At 44.3% G+C, this 12,750-nt stretch overlaps 1 protein-coding gene across 24 annotated transcripts in view; it reads left to right on the forward strand.

Moving 5' to 3' along the window:
• The window catches only part of scrib (scribble planar cell polarity protein), an 82,020-nt gene that overhangs the window by 21,835 nt on the left and 47,435 nt on the right, over nt 1-12,750 (forward strand). For all 24 annotated transcript variants that reach the window (XM_023832825.2, XM_023832813.2, XM_023832814.2 and 21 more), the window contains exons 2-3: nt 6,849-6,966; nt 11,439-11,517. In XM_023832825.2, the coding sequence (XP_023688593.2) occupies nt 6,849-6,966; nt 11,439-11,517 (197 nt within the window). The remainder of the gene's footprint in view (nt 1-6,848; nt 6,967-11,438; nt 11,518-12,750) is intronic.

Here is a 12,750-nt window from a genome sequence, read left to right on the forward strand (position 1 = left end):
TTCCTGCGCCAAAGGAAAGATGGGGGAAATTAAAGGGGGGTGGGTTGGATGAAACTGGGGAGGCAGATGTGGAAGCATTCAGTCCCCCCCGCCTCACCATTCATGGCATTATTGATGAGGGATGGGGACTGGGAAACAAGCCTCACTGTTTTCATATGCCAGAGAATGACAATGGTCATGAAATAACAATATCACCCCCCCATCGTTAATTATCTATGGTACAGTCCATTGAACAGACTAAAGAAAGGCATATTGGGAGCATAGCCTTGGATAAGTCAGTGGAGAACCAAGGCGAGTCCACAGACAGTATAGTGATGCAGTGCACGGTTCCTCTGCAGTTGCCAATGGTGTCTGCTGCTTGAGATACTGCCTGTTCTCACTCCAGGGTTTCTCCCCTTCTAGTCTGGAAGAAGAGCCTGTTTTTAGCCGACTTCCTCCCCCACTTGGCTCACTCATTAGCTTGGCTCCCTCCCCTTCCCCTCCCCCCACCATCCTGTGTTCCCCTTTTATGATAGGGGAGGAAGAACACAGCTTGTGGTGCTGGATTGGAGCAGGGGACCTGGGAAGGGGTGGAGAGGAGAGATTAAGAACAAGGACTGTGCCATCTTCAGTCTCACTCAACTAGGGCTAGGCAATTAACCGAAAATTAATCAAAACGGACGTTCAGAACTTCTAATCGATGTAGTCTTGGCCATGTTGGTTACTTCATTTTTAAAATTCTGTTAATATTTTTAAAAATCAGTTAATATCGTGTGTGTTTGTGTCCTGTCCCCTAAAATACTACTGCGTGTGTTGTCATGTGACTCCGCCCTATCCAGTCTGTGAAGTGTAAGCAACATGGAGGAGGAGAACTCAAACACTGAGCTGACTGACTGAGTAACTCAAGCAGCTTGTACCAAAGAAAAATGCCATGTCCATTGTTTGGACACATTGTGGCTTTAGTGAAGACGACACCAAACAAAAAAAGGTCAAATGTAAACACTGCGGAAAAAAGTTTCAGCTGCCAAAGGTAATACCACCAATTGATTTCAACACTAGAAATATTTCAAATCCAGTGAAAACTGCTTATAGTGATTGGTTATAGTGATCAACCACTTATATGGATCAAAAGGCTTGGGACAGAATCATTCCTGTACAAATACTGTTTAAATAATTTGCTTATAGTAATCAAGTAGTTCACTTACAGTGTTCATTTTGGATCTTTTTAAACATACAAAAAATAAGAATTTTTGTATGTTGAATAGGTAATTTAATTTCTGCAGTACTGTAATTTGAAAAGAATTTGAAACAGCTGTGCTGTATTTTGAAAGTCAGTAAAATTCAGTAAATAGCAACACTATCCATTTTATTACCTTATATGCATGTAATAAATATACAAATGTGAATTAGGTGGTAATCTGCCTGAGAGAGAAAATTCAGTTATAATGATTATCTGCTTATAGTGATCAATTTCACCCAGACAGATGTGATGACTATGAACGGTTTACACTATAATTTATTTCTTTTGCAAGAAATGCAAATTCTTTATTTTCTACTTTTTAGGGAACTTGCTTTTTGCATTTAAACTAAAATGTGACCTTTTTCATAAGATGTTTTCATTTCAAGCGATTTGTGCTTTGATTTCAACTGTTCAAAAAAATTCAATAAATAACCATTCATCTGTGTGTGTTTTCTTCAATTATTTTAAAATCATAAAGATTTCTTTAGAAAAATATCCTAGCTTTAATGTTAGCATATTTTTAGTACAAACCTTATCAGTGAAATACGAGGGCAAATAAACAAACAAAAACAAAATAATTGTTCATTAATCATAATCGAGGTAAAATATTCAATCAGTCGTGATATTGAGGTCATATCACCCAGCCCTACTCTCACAGCTTAAGGGGTGATTCTGTGGGTTATGTTCACTTAACAGCTGAGTCCTGATTTAGCATTAACAAGGAGGCTCAGATGAGTGGAATTTGCTGTGCTGGTGCTGACTATGAAAATTCAAGATGCAAATGACCAGACGGCTGTGTGTTAGCGTTGTGCCTCCAGGTGCCATGTCGCAGTGCCCGGTGCCCATCGATCATGTTGTCAAAGGGCAGCTGGTAGCGTAGTGGTTAAAGGAGTAGACCCCCGATCCAGAAGCTGCAAATTTTAGGAGCACCCCACCCATGACAAAGATGCTTAACCATTGCAGCGAGGGCAAGATACATCTAAGCTTCAACAAGAGGCTTTGGTGTAGAATTTGTACTTGTGACCATGTTCATCAGCTGTAGTTTGAATGGTGTGTAGACAGTTTCAGGATCCCACATGCTTTGGTGTGTGTTGGTAGGATCTCATCCTACTGCTGCTTGCTGTTGTCTATTGGATCAGACCCACTTTTACATAGACAGTGAACATTAAAAAATAGTGTCTTCATGCCGGTTCATCCTTTCGGTTTCCAGCAATCCGATATCGCATCCTTGCTTAGCCAGTACCAGTTTGTGAGGGCCCAGGCAGTCCCGGCCAGCAGCTTGTTTGGAGAGCAGTTGGTGTGTGAATGGAACCGCTTGACTGTGACGCTCTGGTCCCACAGGGCTGCCACTCCCTGATGCCCCTTGCGGGTTCTGAACTAGAAGGAGGGATGTTTCTGAGGGCATCCAGTCCCACTTTGACTGAACTAGTGGCCTCTTGCTTCTGTTATCCTTCAGTACATCATTCGGTGGTAAATTTAGGTTTAACTGGTATCTCTTCTATGGTGTGCCTTGTGCTCTGTACTCCAGACTCATCCCACACAGGGATGGATAGATTTTTAAGATTAAATATTTGCATAGATGGAATGCAGACATGTAAGGAGCTGGATGAGGTTCCAGTGAGTGTTTAATGTAGTTTGAAACCTTGAAATCATAGTTGCTTCATTGATGAATTTGATGTCTTTTGGTCTGTTGATTGTTGACGTGATTTGAGGTGCTGCGATAACCTTGTGGTTTCCAGAGCAACCTTATGGTAGATCCTTTGTTTTTGAAGTCCTTTCTCTGCAGGCCTGGCTCCTTCGTTCTTCTCATACAGTCACCTGATGGCTTGTTCTTGTATCGGCTCTATCAGACGCAAGCTACTTAGATTCCTTGGCTCTTCTGGGTAGCCCCTTTCGCCTTTTCTTACTAGGGCCATTACTTGTTTCTTTAGAAATACGAGTCAGGTAACTAAGTAAACTTTCAGGAAGTTCCTGATGTTTTTCAACTCATCCTGAAAGCGGAGCTTGCAGGTCATTTCGTATTAAACATGGTAACACTGGACGTTCCCTTACATTCCAAGGCGTTTTCCCAATTTTTTTCCCTCTGGGTTCTCCTTCCTTTTCTGTCAACACGGTAATTTTGATTGTTTATTGTTTTCTGTCACAGCCAGTCCTTGCTGTTTTATATTGTAAAATGGCATGGATGTCCCCATGGAGCACGTTTTTTTTTTTTGTACTTTGTCCCCTGCCATTAAATTTTAAATAGCCTCCATGCTAACTCCTTGTTGCTTTGGATGACAGCAGCTGGCAAGTGAGTGAACACTTTGCTGGCAAGGAATCCAATAAAACCGACCGTCATCGAATGGACAAGATACGGGGTGAAGTGAACTGCTGGGGATGCAAATAGAGCCGCAATTGTCACGGTGAGACATGAATACCGCGGTGACATGTGACATGTTAGAATGTTCCTCGGTAAAAACGGAAAGACGTCTCAGGTAGTCCACTCATTTCAGGCAAGCTTGCCGGCCGGCCATGTGAATACAATTCCAGGCTTGTCAAGGCTGCTGAAGATAGCATGTCTTCCCAGCCCCCTCTTCCCCCCACAGTGAAAGACTTCTCTCTGCCGAACCACTTTGCAGAATAGGACTGACCTGTTTTCCATCTCCCAAAATAGGCTTCTTGGTCGAGAGTCAATCCACACACCGCAGCGGGTCTTGGGCCTCCTCTTGCCCATTTGCCTGCTCCCCACTTGTCGCAAGACTTGAGAAAACATGTGTGGCGCTTAGCACCCTAGAGAGATGCGATGAGGGCTTAAGCATTCACTTGATGCATGCCCGACTAATGGTTACCTACCAGGCTCTGTTTACAGAGCTGACAAACGTTTACCATCAGCCAGGTGTATTATGAGGGCAAGGCTCGTCTTATTTGTAAAGATGAGACCACGGTTGTATGTGAAGCTGTGAGAGCCTCAGTATGCTTACAAACCAGCCGGCTGTCCAGTAGCCACGCAAGTTCAGTTTAATTGTGCGCTGTGCAGCTCAGCGGTCCATGACGGTGCAATTTAGTGATTCAGGCTAGTTGTAAGCAGGCAGTGAGTAATAGGATAAAGCCAGACACGGCTGATGTGTGCACGAGACAAACCCATACTTTGTTGAGTGGTATTTTTAAGTGTTTTGCTCTTGTTGTGAATGTGTTTCTGTAGAGGTTGCAAAATGGGTTGGAGTAGACCCAATATGGTGGGCCAGGTTACTTGCATGGTGGTTTGAGATCGTGAAGTATAGGATTATAGTAACCCTATATATATATGAGGGGGAATTATGGGTCTTGCTGATAAGCCAGCCTTGAAAACATTGAATTATACTGTACAGGCTAAATTCGATCAACAGCATAGAAGCAAGGACTGGCCCTGATATTCTTCTGTTATGCTGGTTTAAGTTAGGCCAAACATTTGACACTTGTAGGCCGGATTTGGCCAGCAGGCTGCCTATCGAGAAGGAGACTGGCCAACTCGGCTGACATGTGGCCTCTTCCTTTACACCATTGCATTCCTTCAATAAATGTTGGACATGCCGTGCTACTACTGACGTTAGCTTGTCTGTGAACCGGCAGGGAAGTCGGCAAAAAAAGCTGCACTAGTTGAGTAAACAGCCCCTTCTTCCTTGTAAGCGGTAAGTGGGGGGGGGTGGTAGGTGGCTGGCTGCTTGGGAAGATCCTTCAGAGTCTGCTGAATGGAGGCCTTTGTGATGGCCTCATAAGCCACCCTTCTCTGGGCTTATTGCATTACATATGCGACGGCTGAGTGGGGGTGGGGGGCTGCAGCTTTAGGAAGAATTAACGCAAGCTGCTCAGCTAATCCCCGACACAGCAGCCACTGATGGGAAGCAGTGACGGAGGCTCCTGATGCACCAGCTGGGCCTCCCTTAACGGGCCCCGTTCTCGCTGGCACTTGAGGTGAGAAGGTTTACTCTTAAAGTACACTCTTACTGTAGGGGGAAGGCCTCAATTAGCATGCGACAGCACAAAAGTCTTGATGTCTGCATAGAGCTTAGTCGCTCCCTGGAACCCAGTGTGTTCTCTTGACGTGAAGCTCTCGTTCAGCTGCAGGTTCCTTTCCTCCCGCTTTCCTTGTGAAGGTGACAGTCCAGACTGTCATCTGTTCATTGAGTTGCCCTCCATCTCCGTCCGTCACCCCACTCACTAGAGCCTCTGTGAATGTGCATGTTTGCTGACTCCCTTAACCCAGGTTAGCTTTCTCCTCAGAGGTGTGCTGAAAGTTCCCCCTCCTTTGAAAAACATGACACGCCTTCCTCCGTCAGCACTGCATCAACCCAGGTCAAGCCGCAGGGCAGCCATGGGGCACCTTTTCCTTTCCCAGAAGTCTGATCTTTATCTCCTTTCCGGCGATACAAGGACGGTTAAGGTATAGAGTGGCGGTCACCTTTCACAGTCAGCTTGGCCTGGTTCACAAAAACACTCTACGTCCCTCTTTTCCGACTCGTTTCCTAGCGCTCTGGTTTTGAGAAACCCGGTGAAGCGCTGCAGAGTTTCAAAGAACAACATGCATGCCAGTCAGCTAACAAGCTCCAAATGCTGGCTTGGTCAAAGGGCTCCGGGAATGTGAGCTTGAATCTGATTTTGGTGCAGGAGCCACGTGATCGTTCCTCGCAGAGGGCCTGGCACGCTGCAGCACATCAGCCACTCATACCCCTTGCTGCAGCATGTCGCTAAATTCCGGTAACCTTGCAGTGGTTGATCCTTGCGTCCCTTATTCTCCTCATTCCTCTCCGGCATTTGAAGTGAAATCATGCTTGTGATACGCATTTAGTTTCTTTAGCACACTTGGCAAAAGCTCAGTGTGTTTCACAATAAAAGCAAGTTCACTGGAATTCCTACTATTAGTGGGGCACTGATGTAAGAAGTTTCACAGCTGCTGATAACCAGTAGATGTTGTTCTTTCTAATATTACTGATACCGATAACTGGCTGACCTCTAGGCTCCACAAATCTAGTGGAACTGTTGATGTTACTTCCTAAGCTCTGTGAATGTGTTTTCGCCATCACAACAAATAGCACAGGCAGTGAGACAACATCGAAGTAGCATCGACTTGGGAGGCTATAGTGAGGTTCTAAGTAGCTAATGAACCAACAAAATCCCTTGTCCTCCCCTACAGAAAATGCCTGATCATCCAATACAATTATCTCCATTGTTTCAATATTCATGTCTTTACCTCTGGTGCTTACTTTAAATGATGGTGAAGTTTAAATATCGACTAGCAATATCGACCAAGAGTGGCACATCGCACCAATTTTCTGAAGTTTAACAAACATTGACCAATACCGACATTTTAATTGACATATCGTGCATCTCAATCTCTATCTACAGCCAAGTCTTGTTTCCTGAGATGCTTCTTGTCTCATTTAAACTGTAAGGTTGTTCTATTAATGAAGAGGATAAGCAGAGGTACAGTCACCTATAGTGCATTATTTGGTCCTAGGATCTTCTGTCAGTTTGGACTGTCCAGGTCTAGAAGGACATGTGATGGTTGGTACATAAAGGAAGTCACATGGGTCGGTGACCCAATCCCAGCAGGGGCCGTTGAGAAGAACCTCAGTTCAGTGTCCTCACTCTCTCTCTCTCTCACTATCTGTAGCCCTTCTTCAGGCTGCTGAACCTGCGCAAGCTGTGCCTGAGCGACAATGAGATCCAGCGGCTGCCCCCAGAGGTGGCCAACTTCATGCAACTGGTGGAGCTGGACATCTCCCGCAACGGTGAGGAGGACGTTGACACCTGCTTACCCCACTTTTTTATTTTTATTTTAATGTTCGCTGTTGCGTTTCAGCTAACTCTGCTAACACAGAATTTAAAGAAATGCTTATTTACCTTGTATATTGCAAACAATTTTTCAGAATATCCATTACTCTAGCTTGCATATACACACCGAAAAGATTTACCCTACATTAGGGCTGCACGATTCTGAAAAAAATGTGAACCTCGATTGTTTTGCTTGGAATTGATCACAATTCTCTGTAACAATTTTTTTATTATTATTATTATGAAACTGCAAAAGGAAACACAACAAAACATGACTGTGCCAAAGATATGATTGATCCAGGACTGGCATATCAGCTTCTGACAACAGAAAGGAAATGTTCAATTAGCCATTCAATTCATGTAACCAAAACAGGTACAGCAAAAATTCCAGGACCAAAAGTGCCAGTGGGGGACTTTTTTGGTACTTCAGTACTTTGGGGTGGGAATTGAAACGCTTTGTCAAATGGTTATGCCCGATAGCCTGCCTCTGAATTGCAGTACAACTGCCGCAGTGAAAACAGTTGCGAGTTCAGAAAATAACGTTAAACAAAGTTAATAATAATAATAATAATCGATGTGTGGACAGATGGAGTGACCCAAGCTTTAACTGCAATCTGGTCGGAAGAACCAGAGATCAGGATAACCTAAAAAGAAATTAAGTATTTTGTATTATATACTAGGACAGCATGGTATTGGAAAATTTCTACGTATCGCAATGTGATTTTGTGGTAATAAATTTTGGGGTATTTTAGAAATGGGCGGTATGACCAAAAATTTATATCACGGTATTTTTCAAAGTTATATCGGTTTCACGGCATACAACAGTGTTTTTTTTTTTTTTTAAGTATGACTGGGCGTTTACCACATTTTACAGGATTTTACAGGACACATTTTTTGTTGTTCGTTTTTCCATTGTTCCCACCTTAACTATATTATTTTATTAGTCATTGCGCCTATCCGCTACCTTAATGATAACATACGGCTAACGTGTTTGTTGGCTAACTGCTTATAGATAAATGGCTAATGTTCAGGTGTGCGCCGGCCAAGTTAACATTTTTGATAAGTGTTTAATAGTTCAGTGTTGCTGGAGCGCGAGCTTTACTGACCTCACGAAATTCCTCATAAAGACCAGGATGTCGGTCTTTAAGATGCTTCGCCAGGTTTCACGTGCTACTTGACTTTGTCGCCACAACTTTGTAGCACTGTTTGCATAGAGGCTTAATGGCATCCTTAGCCTTTCCATGCGCATCTGCAAAATACTTCCAAACGACACATTTGCATTTATTTATTGTTTTACTAAAGCAGCTTGCGAAGTGCCTTCATCTGCAGCATATGCCATGTTCGGCCAACTCTGTATGTGTGTGGTAACCAGCACAAATGCGTTCAGTGGCTGAGAGGAGGGAAGGGGCTGTGTGTGTGTGTGTGTGTGTGTGCGTGCGTGCGTGCGTGCGTGCGTGCGTGCGCGCGCGCCTACGCTGTGGTGGTACTGTGTGAAGTTTGGCGAATGAGGCGAAAACTGCACTGTTGGTATCAACAATGGTGAAAATGAGTATCTAATCAGATACTAATTTTTTAAATCGATTAGTATCTGAGACAACCCCAGTGTCTCATTATTTTTTTGACAACTCCAGCGTCAGCTGTATCTTCCGATTCTGATCTTTTGCGGTACATTTTTAGCGGTGCAGCAGTGAAAAAGGTCCCCCCCTTTAAACAGTTTACAGCTGCACCACTTTCTGAACATTGTGTAGGTTATTTAAACCAGTATTGCGGTATAGGAAAAATTCATATCATAACAATATGGACTGATATACCACCCAGAACTAGGGTATTAAACTGAAAAAGAGTTAAACATAAATTTCTACCTATCTAGTAGTGATTTAAACAGCAAGGATGAAAATGATTATGATGTCTCTGAGAACTCACGCAGCTGTCATGCAAAAGCAGCAGAAGAAAACTTTAAACTGATTTTTAAACATATACTAGATAATCTTGAAAAGGAATAATAATTAAAACAAAACTTGATTATTTTTTTTCCTATGACAGAGTAAAAATGTTTTAGCAGAACCTAAACTTCCTGCGCTATAATGTCCGTATACAGAATTGAAAGTAAGAAAAAGCCTGATCTTAATCTAGCTGACTGGCAAAGTAAGAATTGCATGTACACGACATGCAATATTGGTATTAATATCGCACATCGGCCAGCCCTATAATATACAGACATTTTTCTAATTCAGTACAAAATACCCTGCCATGATGTCATTCAGTGCCAGTACTGTTTTTTACGCCAGTGGAAAACCAACACTCTGAAATACTGTACTTCTGGTACTTTCTTGAAATACTAAAAGTAAGGTACCTGGTGTCCTGGAAAAGCGCCCTTTAAAGACAATGCACAATTATGGAATGCTTGAGAGACTGGGGGGAAAGTAGGCTTGTTTTGATCCAGATGTAATACAATGCAGAAGAACCGTTGTCATTTAGAAATGAGATCGCATAGAGGTGTGAATCGAGATCATGTTTTTTTATTTACAATTAATTGTGCAGCCATACCCTACATTTCCCACTGATTGCGTCTTCATTGCGCGCACATACACACACACACACACACACACACACACACACACACACAGGCTCCATGTGACCGCTGTTGTTGTATGACTAATCACTTGGGGGTCTTCTAGGATGACCTGAGTCCCTGTTAAGAGGCCTCAGGCAACTTGATCCATCTCTGTTTGTGTCCCTGTTGGCCAGACACAGTCATCTCTGTCAGCTTCTGTACTGTGACAGCAAGCGAGAAACTTCTGGAAATAATTTCTGGCCTGCCTTTAAGGGACCTGGCACAGTGGCTTTTTATCAGTGCTTGACTTAGTAGGGCACCATGGTCAAACAGCAGATCACCAGGGTCCTGCATCACCAAGTCAGACACCCGTGATTAGAAAAGGTATCACTTGTCACCTCTGAAGGGACAGAATCACTAAATATGAAATCACAAAGGATGCAGCTGTCACATTTGAAGACTTGCATCATGAAAGTACTATGGTCTGGGTGTGTGGTCACTTAAGGCACCCATTTCAGTACTTCAACAGAGGTAGAGAATATTGTTTCAGTGTGAAGTCTTTTGTCTCGAAACAGAGCTCAAAGCTTGAGTCTTTGCTCAGTTTATTTGCTTTCAAGCTTTCAAATCGTACATGAACGTATCAATTGCAAAATAATATGTTTTCGAAAGAAACTAGCTACCACCAAGATCCAGGAGGAAGCTCAGAGGAGGTGGGGCTTTCTCTATCGTTGCTCCCAAATCATGGAATAACTTGCCCTTGCATGTTAGACGCCCCCTCAATGTCCACCTTTAAAACACGTCTTAAAACTCACTTTTATGCTTTAGTTTTGGGCCCCAGCAGGACTTAGTTTTCTTTGTTATCTGACTCTGTATTTGTTTTTCTTTTTCTTTTCTCTCTCCAATGCTCCAATGTACAGCACTTTCTGTCAGCTATGGTCGTTTTAAAGTGCGTTTATAAATAAAGATGGTATGATATGGTACCACCAATTTCTCACTGATTGGATAACGACGGGGTGCAGGTTTAGCTAGTGGTGATTATGGAAATCACACACCCCCAGTGAGACCAAGACCCACGTCATGGACTCTTATCTTGCCAGCTCAAAACATTTTGATTTTGGGGTCTTGCTTTATCAGTTTGTTCTTCAGTCAGTTATGGCTACTGTGCTACTTCCTCAAGCCAAAGGAAAGCAAGAAGCAGCCCCTGACCCCTCAAAACACCTACAGTTTGAGTCGTACTTCATACTGGATCAAGCCTGCGATCCATTTGTTGACAAACGAGGCTTAGTCATAATCCCTTGCATGCTGGGAGTTTGCATGTTGTCTCGCTGGCCGTCTTAAAGGGCTCCCCACCCACAAAGCAACTTGCCATGTATCCCAAGTGAAATCTCATGCTTCCTCGACACATTTTCCATAGAGGGATGGGGGCAGTATATGCCTCATTGGCTTGGGACCGTGCCTATGATCCAAAGGCCGTCGGCTCAGATCCCAGGGTCAGTGATTTAATTCTTAACTCCCAGTTGCTTCAAGGATTGTGTGACCCTGTTTTCTCAAAAAAAAAAAAGTATGTTGCTCTGAATAAAAGCATCTGCTAAATAAGTAAGATAATTAACAGCTAACAGGGGCTTTGCTGATAAATTCTGAGTTTGTCTACACGGGAAACATTATGGGGAATCACGCTTGGGGTCAGACGCTTGCTGCCAGTTCCAAGATTGTCTGAAACTCCTTCCTCCAGCTTCCTTCTAGACCATCTGGTAGCTATTTAATGGGGAGCCTGAACACGTCTGGCGGCCCTGCCCCCCCAACGCACCCCTAGTCTGTGAGCAACCTGCTCACCGCATAATCCCCCCCCCCCCCCCCCCCCCACTTCTGTTATAGACATCACAGAGATCCCTGAGAGCATCAAGTTCTGCAAAGCACTGGAGATCGCCGACTTCAGTGGAAACCCCCTCTCCAGGTCAGTGTCATCCCACTTATGTGTTTGTGAGCTATGGGGGGGGTGGTTGTTATTCTTACAACTGGTGGAGGGTCTTGTGAGCAGTCGGGTGTTACCGGCTCAGTGGGGGAGGCAGCTGTTTTGTTTTAGCGCAGTAATTAATCACTGCAGGATGTGTTTTCTTGATTTAACTATGCACAAATTGGTGAGTGAGGGAGGGGGGGTGTTTGCCGTGCTGCCATTTGACCCCGTCAGGAATGTGATGTAGGGAAGATGAGATGGTTCAGCTTTCTCTGAACCGGCTAATGAAAATATTAAGTAACAGACCCCGTCTAAGCTTCCTCGTTTACATCGCCGTGGGATTACCGGTCACCTGGTGCGTTACGGTATTTAGCCCAACTGTGCCTGAGCCGCGGGGTGGTAATCCTCTCCGTCACGGGCAGAGCTGCTGGGATGGAGGCCCAGGATGGCGACAGCGCTTTTCATAGTTTGGGGAAACTGACCTGGGGCTCATTTTAAGTGTGTTTTTTTTAGCTCATCAAATTTAAATGGATAAAAAAATAAAACAATGCCTCAATAGAATGTTTAGCCCCACCCCCAAGGCCATCCCATTGACATGGGGGGGGGGGGGGGGCATCTGTAGCCTGAAGCTGGTCCTTCCAGGCCTGCATGGTTTTGTAAAAATGCGCTGTTGTGCAAGGTGCCTCCCTCCTTCCCCTCCCCGCCCAGTAACAGGCTCCCACTCTGTGCTGGAAGGGGCTGGTCCCCCATGTCCATCACATTCACATCCCCCGTCCCAGGAAGGCACCTCCAGATATGGTTCAGTTTAACCGCCATTTTATTTAAACCGTTTTGTATGCCCTTAGGCTCTGTGCCTTTTGTATTAATGGGGGACTGCGGCTTTCGCCATCCTGACATTTGACTCTGCGGGGAAGATGAGATGGTTCAGCTTCCTCTGAACCGGCTAATGAAAATATTAAGTAACCGACATGTCTCTGCTTCCTCACTCGCGTCTCTCTGGGATTCCCAGTCACCTGGCGCATTGCACTGTTTGGCGCTGTCAGTATTAACGGTGAATACTTCTGCCTGAGACTGACAGTTTTGCCCCTTTGTTGATTGTTGGGGGGGGGTGGAGGTGCCCTGGGCTTGTCTGGCCTGAATAGGTGGTGCTGTGTGGCTCGTTGCGTTTGCAGGGTGTACCAGTGATCAGATAGTCACTGGTTCGAATTGCAGGGTCAGCAGAGTGATGTCACC

This window comes from Paramormyrops kingsleyae, chromosome 1, assembly GCF_048594095.1.
Source record: "Paramormyrops kingsleyae isolate MSU_618 chromosome 1, PKINGS_0.4, whole genome shotgun sequence".
Taxonomy (NCBI): Eukaryota; Metazoa; Chordata; class Actinopteri; order Osteoglossiformes; family Mormyridae; genus Paramormyrops; species Paramormyrops kingsleyae.